Source organism: Pleurodeles waltl, chromosome 7, assembly GCF_031143425.1.
Source record: "Pleurodeles waltl isolate 20211129_DDA chromosome 7, aPleWal1.hap1.20221129, whole genome shotgun sequence".
Taxonomy (NCBI): Eukaryota; Metazoa; Chordata; class Amphibia; order Caudata; family Salamandridae; genus Pleurodeles; species Pleurodeles waltl.
The window spans coordinates 912777388-912794155 of NC_090446.1; the positions used below are offsets into that span (position 1 = coordinate 912777388).

Below are 16768 nucleotides of genomic sequence, written 5' to 3' on the forward strand. Positions count from 1 at the left end.
ATAGGGTCTATAACTCCAGGAACATGCTGTTTAAAATAGGAAGAGTGAGCTGCCTACTGTGTCTCAGAGGTTGTGGGCAGGGAGGGTCATTTATCCATATATTGTGGGAATGCAACAGGATCCAGGAATACCAGGGAAAGTTAAGAGATATAATGAGCCGGGTTGTGGGGTTAGCGGTTTACGCAGAAAGCTAAATAGTGCTGTAAAATATAATTGGTGATACACAGTGACACCAGAAAATCTGGTCAGCGCTTAGAGCGATGATGGCGAAACTAAATATAGCTAAACACGGGGGATCCTCTGAGATGCCTCGATGTCATACTGGGAAACTGGCCTGGATTGGTGTCAAAGAGCTGAACATGTTATAGACCTCAGCAGAGGGTGCCCACAAAAATGGGAGAAAGTATGGGGAGGATGGAGTACCTACAGGGGAAAATGATGTTGGGGGGGTCGGGCATTTTAGCCAACTGGTCCGTATTGCTAGATAGACTCATGGACTACACTGGAGATCTTGTGGTGAAGGGTATATTGTGTAATGTCGTCCACCAGAATTTTGCTGACATCAGCCTAGCTAATGGTTGGAATTATGTATCCTGTGATAAAAGAAGTATGATCATTATTGATCGGTTTTTAATAAAAAGAGTTAAAAAAAAAAAATTTGAAAAACAGAGTAAGGGGCTCATTCTGAGCCCGGCGGGCGGCAGGAGCCGCCCGCCTGGAGGGAGCCACCAAATGACCGCACCGCGGTCAGAAGACCGCGGCGGCCATTCAGACATTTCCTCTGGGCAGGCGGGCGCTCTCCAAAAGAGCGCCCGCCGGCCCAGAGGAAATGCCCCTGCAACGAGGACGCCGGCTCAGAATTGACCCGGCGTAGTTGCAGGGGTGCGACGGGTGCAGTTTGCACCCGTCGCGTATTTCAGTGTCTGCATTGCAGACACTGAAATACACAGTGGGGCCCTCTTACGGGGGCCCCTGCAGTGCCCATGCCAACGGCATGGGCACTGCAGGGGTCCCCAGGGGCCCCGCGGCCCCCCTACCGCCATCCTGTTCCTGGCGGGAGACCCGCCAGGAACAGGATGGCAGTAGGGGGTGTCAGAATCCCCATGGCGGCGGAGCGCGCTCCGCCGCCATGGAGGATTACCCCGAGCAGCGGGAAGTCGGCGGGAGACCGCCGACTTTCCGCTTCTGACCGCGGCTGAACCGCCGCGGTCAGAATGCTCGTGGGAGCACCGCCAGCCTGTTGGCGGTGCACCCGTGGTCGGTGGCCCTGGCGGCCACCGGCCGCCAGGGTCAGAATGACCCCCTAAATGTTTTAAATTCCAAGAAAGCAGGTCCCATTTTCTGATGATTGGGCTGTAAGAGAAATGGATTTATGGGATGGATGGAGGTTAGGAACTACTGCCACCAGAGTGAGAACTGAAAGTCGGGGTCCATACTTTGTACCTGCAGCCTTTCCATCAGCCATCATACTTTTTAAGCATTTGCTTCTGTGATTGACAGTCTCTTCTCTAGAGGAGACAGTGCCTACTGTTTGTCTAGAATACCACCCTTCCCACCTACAAATGCGATGTGCTTTTTTCAGTCCTGGCCAATGTGTTCCACTCCGGTTGCATCTGGCCAGCACTCCTTCAGACCTACACTATTCACTTCCCCTTGTGTGATTGGATAGAGAACTTAGGTGCCTAGTGCAGTATTGTGTACAAGAGGTTTTTTTTTAATGTTTTTAGGTTTTATTCCATGATCTCCCTATGACACCTTCAAGTGAACGCGCATTTGTGTGTATGAAGTCTTGCATAGTTTTTTCTTCCACACTTGATCTGCACAGTTCCTCTCTCTGCATCGGTCTTTCCCCTAATTAAGGGGATCCTCTTTCTCCGTCCATGCCCTGATTGCTCTTGACAATACACTTATGACATATTGAATCACTGTTTGGAAGGAATAACTACAGCACGCCACTTCCAAACAGTGATTTGGTTTGGAGTCGCAAAGCCATTTGAGAAGTTAGTTAAAATGTACTGACTTCTGAAATGGCTTTAGTATATTGTAGAAAACATTTTTATAGTTGCAAACAGCTACTCAGTTAGTTGGCAACCGTAATAATGTTTATTATATCTAGCCCTAAGCACTTATCAGGCAGAAGATGATGGCGAACATGTGGCAAGATAGAGCTGTGTCTCGATGTCAAGCGGTAGTTTTCTTACAGATGCTCTCTCAGGCAAGTCTAACTTTGGCCAGAAAAACAGACGGGAATTTCCAACGCAAACACTAATGGAAAGACTATGCACTACATGAGAATCTATATCAGGTTCATGCTCAAAAACTACTTTAAAGTTAGATTTGATGTTTTGTTATCCATTTTAGAGAGCTTTCGGCCATTATTGGAAAAGTATGATTACAGAATTTGGGACCTCACAGCCAGTTATCCGGTTCGTTGAACACCTTTAAAAGTACGTGCCTTTGTCTGTAGCCACAGGCCCCCATTTGGATGGGCCTCGAGGTTGGCTTTTTATTTCCTCACACTCAAATTAACATTACCAGAGGCCTTGTTTATTCCGAAGTGGGAATCAAGGGGGTTAAAAGTTTTTGATGAACAACAAGCAGGCTTCAGTGTTCCTGCACTGACGCTTGAATAGTTACCGCAGTATTTCAAATACAGCTGAAATCTCCTTGTGAACACCACAATTTGTCATTCCAGTGAGCCCAGTAACCTCTGCGAGTAGGCCCTCCGGAATTATTGTTTTTTTAGGATACTTCAGTGAATAATATCAACATTGCAGTATACAATTTATGCACTATCTAGTAGGTGCCAATTACAATTTCAACTGGCTGGTTTGTTTAAAGGTTGTTATGCATTGAGTTGTCAATAGAAATCTTGGTGCAAACATACACCTCTCTAGTGCAACGGTGAGTCCACGTCACTAGTAGTGAGAAGGGAGCAGCAACTTAGTATTGCTCCCAACAACAAAGGCTCTCTCTCATTCTCTCTCTCTCTCTCTCTCTCTCTCTCTCTCTCTCACCGTGACCAATGGTAAGCTATCACGAAATGGTAGACTACAGTCCACCTCTCCCTACGGCCATTTGTCATGTTTTCGTGTTTTGGGCACGGAGTGAGAAAAACACTCTATGATAGGAAATGGAGCTAAGACCCGAGAGTAACATAAAATTACATAAAACATATCATACCATAAAACAGATTATAACTTAAAAATTAAAACAGATCATGACATAAATCAGAACTTAAAACATCATAACTTATCACAACATAAACACACAGCACACTATAACATAACATAACATAGCATAACATAACATAACATAAAATAACATGGCCGAATCACACTTCCCCCACTGAAGCGCTCTCCAATGTCACAAAATAGATCCTCAGACGCGGACATCAATTCTATAATCTGACCATGATGTCGCTAAAATCAAATAGCAGGTATACAGTCGCTGACAGACTGAGCAAAGAAATTCTGCTCCTGCATACTAAAAGTAGGGAGAGGGGGCATCGTCTCGAGTCACAGAGAACCTCGGAAAGGTCCGAAAATAAGATTCACAAACATCTGTGAAGTTCTGCCAGGACACCAGTGAGGGAACGGAAGGCACAACCTCCATTTTGAACATAAATGTACTTTGACTCGTCCAAAGTCAGACATCCACAGGGAAATCCCTAGGTAGGCTAGGAGTCACGTGCTAGGCAGGAAGTTCATGCGGTTGATGGTGGAATCCCACGGTAACATAACTGGAAACAAAAAAACATTCCAGGAAAATGTAAATGCTAGCCCTAGACTGCATGGAACAAATAAAATCAGGGAGTCAGTAGGAGCCTCCTTATTTCGGGGTCCCCTCCCGAAGTTATTTTTAAAATAATTAAGCCAAATTATTTATTTTACAGCACAGCTTCCCAAATGTATTGGCTAAGAAGCCGTTTCTGAGGTAAGTACTCATGAACTGCTCCAGTAGCGCCTTGCATCATACCAGGAGCATGATTTCTCTGCATCAGCAAAGCAAGCATGGCTCTATGAGAAAGGTGTATGCCAGCCCCTCTCAGCTGTTTTAAGATCTCAGTGGGCATAGGATTACTCAGGCCATCCAGACATGAAAGCAGTCAACTCCATTTCCTAGAGGTTTTCCTGTGTCCTTTATTGCCAACCCAGCCAGGCCCAATAGCCTCAGAGGTCACGCGTTAGCCTGATGATCGCTGAGGCAAAGGGAAATCAGTTTAGTCTGGATATCCTTTTCAATGTCATGGCACTGTACTCCGAGCTCGTAGAAGGAACCACATACAGGCGAGAGGCAAACACTTCTGGGTGGTGAATGACAAGGCTGACTGATAAATCGTAAGAGAGATTGTGAAATACAATTTTAGACTGTGTGAAATCTAATGCTTGGTTAGGGAATTATGTAATAGACAGGTGGAAGTTACATACTAGGCTAGGGAATCATACACATGGCTAGTGAGTTGCAACCTACACTGTGAGGAAGGCAAAGGTACCTAGCTTTCTACCTATTCGCTTATCATTATATCCTGCACCAAATTGGAAAGCACAATAGTCAATTAGTAAAAGTAATAACCTGTCTGAGTCAAGTTGCAAGTGAAGTCCCCACAGACAGTACCACCAGTCTCCTCACACATCATATTGCAGAACTGAACCACATATTGCAACTCCTCACTCTGCCGCACATGATGAATTGTGTCTTGTAACGCTCAGGTTCCACTGTTCGGCTCATATCCCTACCTTCCAGGTAGGCCTCATTGATGGCCTGGATCTCCTGGTTGTTCCTTGTGGCCAAGATTTCGATAAGCGTCTTCTCTTCTGTGCCAGCACCCTGGAAACACAGGAAGAGAAGACATGTAGTTGCTTAGGTAACACAGAGAGGAGCAAACATCAGATTGTCAGTTCACTTCCTGTGCAGTGTCTTCATAGTTAGTCTTAAGTTATCTTCAGAACTTCAAGTCTGTGACTTGGTGTGCCTGTGTTTGTATGCAGACATGCAAAAGTTATGTACTATTATAGACATCTCAGTGGGGGCAGCAATATCAGTGATCGTGTGGGAGAACCTGGTGCAAGAAACAGGGTTCACAAGGCTACACCCAGGGAGGAGTTCTATATTATCCAAATCATAATAGCTGGTCAAGTACATGTACAAAACAAAAACTTCCCCCTTTCCCTATCCTCTCTGCCTTCCCTATTGGACTCACCTTGTATATGTATATATGGAAGAAAACTGAGAGAGAGATAGACGACCATCAAAATTTAGGGAATTTTTTATACGTTGGTGGAAAAGGTAACTGGTCGCAATGGCATTGGAGTACCTTTTCGGTCAACACGCTGGTCTGCCCACCAGATTTAAAAGCCTGCTGATCTTTAGTGTAACAATGGTGGAGACTACTGCATCTCCGCTGTGGTTAGACCCCTTCTAACACCCCAGAGGAGTATGTGCCACTGGAGGGTGACCTCTACATTTGCCTACCTAATTTAGATAGGAGGCCCTACTGGTCGGTTTTCACTGCCAGGAAAACCCTGGAGGTAAGGTGTAGTAAAAACTGCAAAATGCCCACCTTGTCATAGGAGACAACTCTCATGGCGAGAGGGGCGTTGCTTTTTTATTTTTAAAAACAAAATCACAATTTGGGATTTTGTTTTTGGAAATAAAAATATGGAACTTTGCCATATGGCTCCAGCATGTTTGATGGAGCCAAATGGTAAATTAACAATGCATTGATAAGAACCACCTTGATGGCGATTCCCGTCAATGTATTAAATGTACACTCGCCCGCATTTATAAGGCAATTTTAAGTTTGGCAGTCGGGACCTGCACCAGGGGGATGAAGTGAAATACTCTACGACTGCCAAGTTATAAATCGAGCTCCTAACTATTATAATGTGATATGTGATTCTGTTTAAGGGGATGCGCTTGTCACTCGTCTAAATTTCAGTTTTCCATCCATCTGCAACTTTTGGTTCTCCAAGAATCGGATTGTCCTCCGAATTTGTAACCAAGAGCATCCAATTTGCTAACCACGAAACAGCAACTCAGTTTCACAGCTCTTCAGCTACCTTCAGCCATTCAGGTCTAACTTCCATATATATTTTACACCCAAGAGATAATCGATAAAGAAATTATTAAAATATTAAACCATCGATTAGCTTTGGGGATGTTGATAAATTGTAAAAACAATGTTCCATGGTCATGGACGTGGTCAGAAGTCAAGCAATGTTAATGGACGGTTGAGTGATAAAATAGAGGTACAAGTTTCAATTTTTATAAAATGCAGCAAGCCAAGGAAGAAAGGGGAGCAGTTTTTACAAATGCACAAAAGGGGAGACGAACAAGAACGAATCCAATGCAGGTATAGTTATGTTAAAGCAATGGATGGAACCTAAGAGTAATTCATTTACATATCGCCAAAGTATTTCTATGTAGATAATGTCAATGGTTCAGCTATAATAAAAGAAATGCACAGAGCTTTTGTGTGAATAGCAGTCAGGAAAACTTTTTTGTCACCAGGAAAAGAATATTTATGCAGCATGTTGTGACACTTGTTCCTAAACTTGGCACATAGTGTCTACTTTTCAGCCCCCTCTAATCTCTCTACCAGATGGTGGTAAGGTAGACATAAATAGCAAGCTCTGGCAAAGCCAAATGCTTTTGCCTACTGGAGTTGTCAATGATTTTTAAAGATGTTGCACAGCAGTGTTGACCGTGACATGGCACTTTTTTCTTTTCTTTAAGCCCGCGGTGCTGTACAGCTTTTTAAAAAAAAACATTGACAACACCAATAGGTCTCACACAGGCGAAACACGTTGACTTTGCCAAAGCTTGTTTTAGTTACAAGAGATTTCGTAGGCACAGCGTAAGCACTGTGTAGGCAACACCTAATCATTGCAAAAGAATTAGCAAGAGCTGTGTAGGTGAAACCTAATGACGAACTTCTGCTTGAAAGAACTGATTTGGTAAACAAATCGTCAAAGTAGCTTCAATTAAATGTGACCAGCAGAGGGGAGACTTGAGCTATTTTCTTTTATTATATGTGTTCTCACTGTACAGTTCATAGACACTAGTCCGAAGAGTATTTGTATGTTTTAATTTAAAGCACTTCTCAATTTATGGAACGTGCTCCACAGGCTGATTAGAGAGCGTGAGATCATGGACATCGATTTACTGAAATGCCAGGGGTAGCAGAAGTGACATCATATGCCCTTGACCTCCTCTACCCATGATGTCACAGGAAGTGACATCACACAACTTCGGATCTGGTAACGTTGTTATCAGACAGTATCTTTAGATACAGAGTGTAGATGATACAGCATTGGTTAAGAATCTTTTAGAACAATGGAAAGTATGCTGGCTTGATTGTAAGCACCCAATATCAAATAAGTGTTATATAATGAACACTAGATAATGAAGGTCGAAGAGTAATTACCACCATTTACCTTCCACTACTCCTACTGAAAGCACTTCTTTAAGTTCACCCCACCATACAATAAGTGGCCGCTGTGCAACTGTACTAGCAGGCGGTGCCTTATGTGAGATGAAAAAGGTGAAGAGTCGCTAATAGGGCCTCGGCCAAAGAAGGGTAACTGAGATCTTTCCAAGAATCATGGCTCATGTAATTGAGGACGTGGGTTAAAATATGTGAAATACAATCCTGTGCTTCACACAGATGCTCACAAATGTACAATTGGCCCATCCAAAACCATAACTCCAGAGAGGCCAAAGATTGGATGGGTATATGATCACAATACCTTTATAACTCATTGAAGGCTCTGACTGAAACACTGCCTTTAGTTTTTACTTCACCCACAGCTTTCACAGGTAGCACAATTCAATGTGTGAACCACACAAAAGCCATGTGTTTCATTGTAAAAACTACAGAAACATAGCATCTGGAAAAAGCAAACCATGTTAGGGAATGCAAGGTGAACAGAAACCAGCGAAGTGTGAAGAAGGACTGCATTTCTGACATTAGTTACCTCAAAGGTTTTTATAACAGTCATTACTGAGAAATCTGTTGATCTGTGCTGTTGCGTCAAGTTAAGGATTTCAAAAAAGGGCCCAATAAGACCTAAATTCCTGCTAGAAGGCACAAGAAACTTTATAACCGTCACGCAACACACCAAATTTCTTATTTCACCACCAGGCCTCTGACATGTAGCGTGCAGCACGATCTCGAATTATGGTAAGTGGCAGGCATGCCTTACGCTTATATATTCGTTTTGAAAGCCACATAGAGTAAAACACAAGTTTATTAGTTAATTAAAACCATAAAACTTTCCTTCCACATAAACATTTAACAGAACAATTTTAGTGCAAGAAGGCAATTACAGTTCTTTAGCTTAGGGTGAAATGGTTAGTGAATTTTCCTTCCACATAAGGATTTTAAGAAAAGAACATACTAGTGCTATAGGTATTAATAATGGGGCAACAGAACAATCTTATTGTGGGTAAGATAAATACAGCGCCAAATAACATCCTGTGTTTAAAATGAAAAGCTATATGAAATGTCCTTCCACCAAGAAATTTAAGGAGAACAGTAGCAGACCAATGAACATTGGTAAAAATAGGACAAAGTGGGAAGAGGCCTTCTATCAATTTTATTTACCCCTACTTAAGTCTCATTGTTGATACCGGACTTTATTACGACACGAGCTAAGCAACCCTGTGGACTACCTAGGACCCTTCCCTTCTTTAAGATGTTCAAAGCGGGTTATAGGGATTTCGCTATCGTTTCCGCCCTCCCTCTGTCTTGGTTATTTCAAACTAATGTCTAAGAGAAGTTTCAACAGTATTATTTTTTTATCATGTTCTTTCCATTCAATCTTGCTCTCGAACTGTGGGACTAGCTGGGTATCATGGACCTGCTAAGAATTTCTAAAATAACAAAATAAAATATAATGTTATATTTCCCTGTCTTGCTGTGAGCTTTCCAGCCCCGCCCTACCTGCGTGTGTGCATTAGCAGGGCGGCGACCAGACCTCCGGGTGTCAGGGTTGAGGGACATCGTTGTGGCATGGGCATACATCCCATTAACTTAAGCATCAGTGTTGACACCGTCCGTCTGTACTATCTCAAGAAAAAGTGACACTGGTGCGGCTGGTGCTGCAAATCATTGATTCTGAGCCTGGGATGAGTTCTGCAGGCCATGTGAGGCACGCTCACTATCTGCCACTGGCAGAAGAACAAGCAGTGTCAAAGCCAATAGGTTTCACCTTTGTTTTTTCATTCTATCTAACTGGATTCTAAAATATTTGAAAACTGTTATAATAATGTTTGTTTTAAATTTGGTAAACCGTTAATGTTTTTTCAAATTTAACATAGACATTATTATAACAGACGGCAGCGAAGAAAGAAGATGTCACAGAAGAAAAAAGATGGCATGCAGAAAGAAAAAAGAAGTACTTGAAGCGTGGTAGCCAGAGGAAGGACACTGGCCAGTGTCAATGGGAAGTGACTGGAAGGAGTACTTGGTCCAGAGGCAACCCGATGACAAGATCAGTGAAGAAGATAAAGAAGACAACAGAAAGTGACGTGCAGATGATGTGCTGGCTAATCAGAAGCACGTAAATCAGAGTGATGTTGAACTAAGCCAATGGTAAGTTCAGGTAATTAAGTGGCGGTTCTAAGCCCATTTTAAGTTTTTTTAATTATCAATAGATTTTGCAAGCAGCACACAAGCTCGTGTGCAGGCAAAACCTAAGAAAGATGAATCACCACTTCCTGTGCCCGACATGAACCCATACATACTTGCAAATGCGCACAACAGTAAGCACATGCTGCTCCAAAAAAACACTGCCCTTGAGATCATGTGCCAACTACAAGTTTTAAGGCAAAAGGAAGGATGAAATCACTGCCGGCCAGTACAGGTGCATAATTCTTATTATTGCCCATAGTTCTTATAATTGTCAGAGGTGAGGAAAGGCCAATAATTTTATTGGTGTTTACTGGCCTGGCAAACGGGGTCACAAACAAATGAGGTCGCAATGAGTTGTCTAGGGATTGAAGTTGTGACCCCTGGCTAACCCTAATTGATGTCCATGCATGTGATGCCATACCCAGATAGCAAAAATAAACAGCAAGCAACACATGCCTTAAGGTATGAAGAAATCCTTTTCTAGTTCAGCAGATGGCAGCAGTTTGTTACAAAGTTTCCTTCAATACATAGCCGCCATACTTCCCAACCACAGAAAAAAACCTTGAAAACAGTTAGTCCAGTATACAACAATGAGCAACAAGCGTGCATGGGGGCTGGTTCAAGCAACAACATTGGGGAAGGATATCTGGTTGCAAATAACTATGCCCCAGGAATGCGAGGGAAGAGTGAAGACTGTCATAAAAGACATGCACTCTTATGGAGTGCTAGAACATAAAAAAGTACTTCAAGAAGCATGCAGCCCCTAGAAGAACACTAGCTGCCAACCATCTAAGCTCCAGGGAACAAGGCTAGAAGAAGTAAAACCTGATGATGTGACCTTGATGCTGCTGACCAGTGAGATGCAAGAAATTGAGACTGACCATGATGCCAACGAATAGTAAGGAATAGGCGGCTGCAAGCCCTTTTTAAGATTTTTGTTTTTTTAACACGAGATTTCAAAAACACAAGAGATTTCAAGATTAAAAGAAATTTACCAAAAAGAACATCAAGATGAGTTTACAAAACAATGGTGTTTGTGATTCCAAATATTTAGAGATTCAAAGCACAGGGGAGTGTCTGCAAAGTCATTCAAGAGGCCACAAAGAGAACTGCAACTCAGATTACCAGAAAATGCAATTGATTTTGTGCAGTTTATGGAACTCAGAAAGATTACACACCAGTTATTGTAATAGCTATTAACTGCCTTTTGAGATAGATCAGGATGTGCTTATTATGGATTTATTATTGTTAGGGTGAGAAAATTACTAATAAAATAGCATGATTGACTAAAAGAAAACCTTGCATTTAAAAGTGCAAGGTTGAAATCAAAATGAGGCCTACACTGATAATTGGCACAGATAGTTATGTTTTACTAACTGAGAGTATTAAAAAAAAAAAAATTACATGCTCAGAAAATAAATAGTTTTATGAAATTTTGTACACTGCACATTTTACAGTGTTTATAAACGGACCTATGTTAAGCTAATTCAGAATTAAATAAATGTGATGTTTAGAAAATGCTGATGGCAATGGAAAGTTTTCTGTTATTTCTGAAACATCCTGTGTGATGATCAAATATCCAAGAGAAATGTTCTTGTGCTGTATTTTGAAACATTTGTTTAGTTCCTGCCATATAGTGTTCCACAGAAAACAATGGCTTTCAGTAGTTTTATGTAGTTTGAAACATTTTATTTCTGCGACGAAAACTGGTGATGGCAGTGAAAGGAGCTGAAACTATGAGGGAGAAAACAACACAAGAAGTGCAACATGAAGAAACATGCGTTAGTTTTACTTGGTTCTGTCCAAAACCACCCTCTAGTCTAACCAATGGCAGAGTATCTAGTTACTTTTTTGGGCCTTTAATATTGGGATGTAAGCTCAGACTTTCAAGAGATTTTGCTTTGTCCTTTGCTGTAATCAGTCTTATGCAGAATTCTTACCTGCTGTTTAGAGTGCAGTTCTTCCCTGTTCCTGGCTGTGTTCAGATGTGCATTATTTCTGCTAGTGAAATAATGTGCTATGTGTCACTGACAGTTCAGATGCATTAAGGCCAAATATTACTGAACTGTTCCCATATATATCTCTGTCCACTGAAGCTGACCATGAAGATGCTCAACTGCTGAAGACTTCGCTGCCTGCTGAACCCATTAAGGAAAGGTAGAACACAAATTGCGCATGTGTCTTTCTTGCAGGTTTTCATGTTTATCTCTTCTAAAAACCCAACTGCTATTTTTGCTAGCGCCATAGATGTTTTCAAAATTACTTTTTGTCTTCTTTTTCTTTCTGCATGAAGGCCAACATGCTTAATCTAATTAGGGTAATAGTTAGAATGTCACATTCTGAATTTGGCTGCGCAAAATAACTGAATAATACATCTGTGTTAAATCAATGTTTTCAATCTCAACTGTGCATCTGATATTGCTGTTATTCTGTGTAGTGATTCTTAAGTGCCTAATGATCCATATTATGTTGAAGCTGAGATTCTTTAGAAGGTTTGGTCAACCTGTGTTATTCATATATCTGTATAATTTGGTTTTGTGTTTGGTTTACATGATGTTAGCATTGTTAATCCAAAGGGCAATAAATGTTTGAACTTTACTAAACTGGTGTGGTGATTCATGGCCAAATAGGTCATGGTGTGTATAAATTACCTACTCCAATGTTGATGAATGATGTTATTGTTAGGTTTTGTTTATTGTTGACTTTGTTTTGTTCAGAGCCAAACACTCACACCTATCTGAGTCCAAAGGTTAATTTGACCTCATGAGGGTAGTTGGTTGGTTATCCTTACGTGTCACCTTATAAAAATAAATTATCAAAACAAATATAAGGTAGGACGTGCCCACATTATATAGCGCTTATTGTTCAGATCACCTTAAGTGCTTGCTTATTTCAAAGGCCTGAACTCATCTGTTCCTGGAAGATTCCAGTTACTAAATTGGAGCTGCTGTCAGGTACAGAGACCTTTACAAAAACACACTTGTAGGTCAGAAATCTGAAGTCGAAATTACATCACAGAATACACATTATGCCCCACAAACTAGCATGGCATTGTTTAAACTTGGAATCATTGTGCTTCTTAGTCTGGAGATTTTTTGCAGATCTAAAAATGCATAGAAATGACCATTTTAAAGATAAAGGTTAGTGTTTTTGTTGGAAAGGTCTTTTCATGCAACTCAGCTAGTTACTGGAGTGTGTCTCTAAAACACATCAAATACGTCTGGGTTCACCTTCTGCCTACATTAGTCTCAGCTCACCGTATTTGTTGCTTTCTGTGACTGTTTTCAAATGTTTCACTTTTACAAACTGTGGTAACATAATTTGCACATGAATGCTTTGAATAAAGTGTAATATTTATTCCACACTATTGAAAGCATGTGTGTGCAGTTCAAGACAATTCAGTTTCAACTTGTAGTGCTACCCTTGATGCAGCTATATTTTGTGTGTGCACATTTCTACATTACCATGAGTGGCAACGTCAACATCCTTCTCACAATAACTACTGTTATGTTGTTCATTTTGTTGTTATTGGCTTTCATTGCTGAGCATCAAGTGCACTACTTGATTAGGATCTAAGTATTTTCCCATGCTGTTGTCAGCTGTGTGGAAATTTAGTCTGCCTATAATTTTGAGGTAGTTTTTTTCAATCAATGACTTCCATTAACCTTCCACCTTGTTCTGTTTGTAGGCATCCCTCCATCACAAAAACTCCAGCCTCCTTTTTTACTCACAGAGGAGCAGATCTTTCCTTCAGAACATGTTTAGTAACTAAGGGCCTGATTTAGAACTCAGAGAGGCAGGTTACTCCGTCACAACGGTGACGGATATCCCGTCCGCCAAAATCTAATTCCCATAGGATAGAATGGGATTTAGATTTTGGCAGATGGGCTATTCGTCACCGTTGTGATGGAGTAACCCATCCACTAAGTTCTAAATCAGATCCTTAGTTCTGTGATTGTCTTAGTGCTTCTAAAAGGAATAGTGGGTGTTGACTGAGACTCACCTCCATAGCTTTCTTCAGCTGCTTGGCGTCAAACTGCGCTGGGGTCATCATCAGCCCAAGGATCAGTTTTCCAAGAGTACCCGAGAGCTCTGACTTGAGATCAGCCATGAGGTCCTTCAAGGGAAGGGAACAAGTTGGTTATGAAAATGAAGGAATGGTTTCTGAATTTAACTAGAGGATTTGATCTACAAGAAGTTAAGTAACGTGGAAAGAGGATGAAATGGGAAGATGAGAGCATGGACCAGAGAAAGGGAGACAGAGGCAGAATAAAAACATGATATACAAGAAACAGAATCAAAGCTGGCAAAGTCTAGAGGAATAAGGGAGAGATGGAGGAGCAATAGTATTCATGGGGATGGAGGAGAAACTATGGACTATGCACTACAGGAATTAGGATAAAGATGGAGGGAAAGATAGGATGCAAAAGAGCTAGCAGTGAGAACATAGATTAGAGTTAGTGTTAGAAGTGGAGGATAGACAGTGCAAAAAAACACACAATGGGGAACAAAGATTAGGGAAAGGGGAGAGGAGGTGGAAGGGAAAGTCATGGGAAAGGTTAAAGAAGAGGAAGGGTGTATCAGAGTGTGAGGAGGAGAGAGCACCATAGAGGCAGAACAAAGGGGGTCATTCTGACCCTGGTGGTCACCGACCGCCAGGGCCAACGACCGCGGAAGCACCGCCAACAGGCTGGCGGTGCTTCCATGGGCATTCTGACCGTGGCGGTACAGCGGCGGTCAGAAACGGGAAACCAGCGGTGTCCCGCCGGTTTCCCGCTGCCCCAGGGAATCCTCCACGGCGGCGCTGCTTGCAGCGCCGCCATGGGGATTCCGACCCCCTTACCGCCATCCTGTTCCTGGCGGTTTTCACTGCCAGGAACAGGATGGCAGTAACGGGTGTTGTGGGGCCCATGGGGGCCCCTGCAGTGCCCATGCCAATGGCATGGGCACTGCAGGGGCCCCCTAACAGGGCCCCACATTGATTTTCAGTGTCTGCCAAGCAGACACTGAAAATCACGACGGGTGCCACTGCACCCGTCGCACGCCTTCAACTCCGCCGGCTCCATTCGGAGCCGGCTTCCTCGTTGAAGGCGCTTTCCCGCTGGGCTGGCGGGCGGCCTTCTGGCGGGCGCCCGCCAGCCCAGCGGGAAAGCCAGAATGGCCGCTGCGGTCATTTGACCGTGGTGCGGTCATTCGGCGGCTCCCGCCAGGCGTGCGGTTATCACCGCCGGTGGGAGTCGGAATGACCCCCAAAGTCTTAGTGAGTATACGTATGGTATAAGTTCAGAGACATTAATCACCTTTGGAAAAAGTGGATGTAGGTGTATGTCTTAAAAAGTCAAGATTGAAGACAAACAGAAAGTGGGACAAATAAAAATTGTAAATCAGAAAACAAAAGGAAAATTGATTTGACACAATGCTGTTCAAGAGCATTTCATGGGAATTCCTAATTAACTTTAAAAAGCCTTGTTGTAAATATATGTCACCCTTTTGTATTGTGCTGCTCAACTGGTCACAGAACCCTTCTTACTAGGTCATTGTGACTCTCCGTGAAGAGGGGATGGTCTAATCTAGTATCCTCTTTGTCACCTTCATCCTGGTCCATGGCCTTTCCTCGTACATGTATGCAGAGTCCCAAACTAAGAGAACCCTTCATGTGAAAAAAAGTGAAAATGGGGTGTACTAACTGAGCACAATAATTAAACTTTATTTTGTAGGTAAATCTCTTAAGATCTGATCACATCATGGAGCACTTTTGATAAACATATTAGTTGTTGTACTGCCAAAACAGCTGAAGACCTTGTGTCTGATAATTACTAATAACAGCATTTGGCTAGTTTCGCCCAAAGAAATGTATGGATTCCAATCTGTTTTGCCCCTTAGAGGGTAGCTCCTTCAAGATATATTCATCTTCTCTTGGAGTGTTGTTCCCCATTTCTGACCTTTGTGGTGACCTCAAAAGGTTCCACTCCAGACTGCCACGAGTCTATGCCATTCCTGTCTGAGTATTAAACCCATCTTCAGAGCAGACAATTAACAGACTGTCTTGGACCCGCAGGGTTCTTCCTCTGGAGGTTTATGATATCTTGCACCCAGTCAATGAGTCTTATATGTTGCAAACATATTCTGCCCCAAGACAGAACATATTAAAATGAAAATCCTTGAAGAGTGATTCAACTACATTCTGAGAAAAATAATTTTGGGATGAAAATTTGTAACAATTTCTGTGTTCTCTCCAGTGGCATAGGTGCATTATACTTAGGTGACTCTGTGCCTGAATAAATGCCTTGATTTTCATATGCCTTCTTTTTCTTCTTGTCCATTTACACTATTGGATAGTAACATGAATAATGACATACAAAAATATCGAGGACAGAATACTGCGGGACAACATTTCAAAAGGTAACTACATACAACGAAGTATAGAGTTACTATTCCTCACTCTATGTACCTTGAAGCTATATGTACCACATAGGTATCTATATATGTGGAATTGGGTACAGTAAATCTAGACCTACGTACCTGTAAATATTTTTTCAATATTCTGTCCTCGATATTTAGTAGCCTTGATATTTTGACTTCGATATTTACAACTTCTTGTATGTGGGTTGTGTTAGAAAGTTTGCAGAAGAAGGCAACAATACAACTGAATGTGTTTTCTTGTGAATGTAAAACGTATTGCTACGTTTTTCTTATCTGTTGATTGAGACTAAAGAATATTTTGAATTTGCTTTCATAATTCCTGAAACCATCAAAACCTCAGGGAATCCTTATACCGAGCATAATGACCCAAAGAGGCGAAACATGCATTTTCTCTCTCCAACAGGGACAGAGGTGTGGGATTTATAATCAGTAACAAGGAGAAGGCAAAGTGGGAGGTATGAAAGAGGAAGGAAGGCAAATACACACAAGAGAAACATGCACAATGGACAGCTAGGGACCAGATAAAACTAAACAAGGGATGAATGAAATGGGAGCAGGAAAGGAGAGGGAGGTAACAGGGGAGGCAAAAAAAATACCGCTAGAAGGGATGAACGATGAGTAGAGGTGGCCCATCAGATACGAAAATTGGAGTTGGTGCCTGTGAGAAGGGGTGATTTCCCAAAAGGCTAGTGCACGTATGAGTATAGG

General features: G+C 42.2%; 1 protein-coding gene across 2 annotated transcripts in view; it reads right to left on the bottom strand.

Moving 5' to 3' along the window:
• ANXA6 (annexin A6) overlaps positions 1–16768 on the bottom strand; it is a 139509-nt gene that overhangs the window by 23267 nt on the left and 99474 nt on the right. For both annotated transcript variants that reach the window (XM_069199574.1, XM_069199575.1), the window contains exons 17-18: positions 13641–13754; positions 4740–4830 (exon numbers count right to left, since the gene is read on the bottom strand). In XM_069199574.1, coding sequence (XP_069055675.1) covers positions 4740–4830; positions 13641–13754 — 205 coding nt within the window. The remainder of the gene's footprint in view (positions 1–4739; positions 4831–13640; positions 13755–16768) is intronic.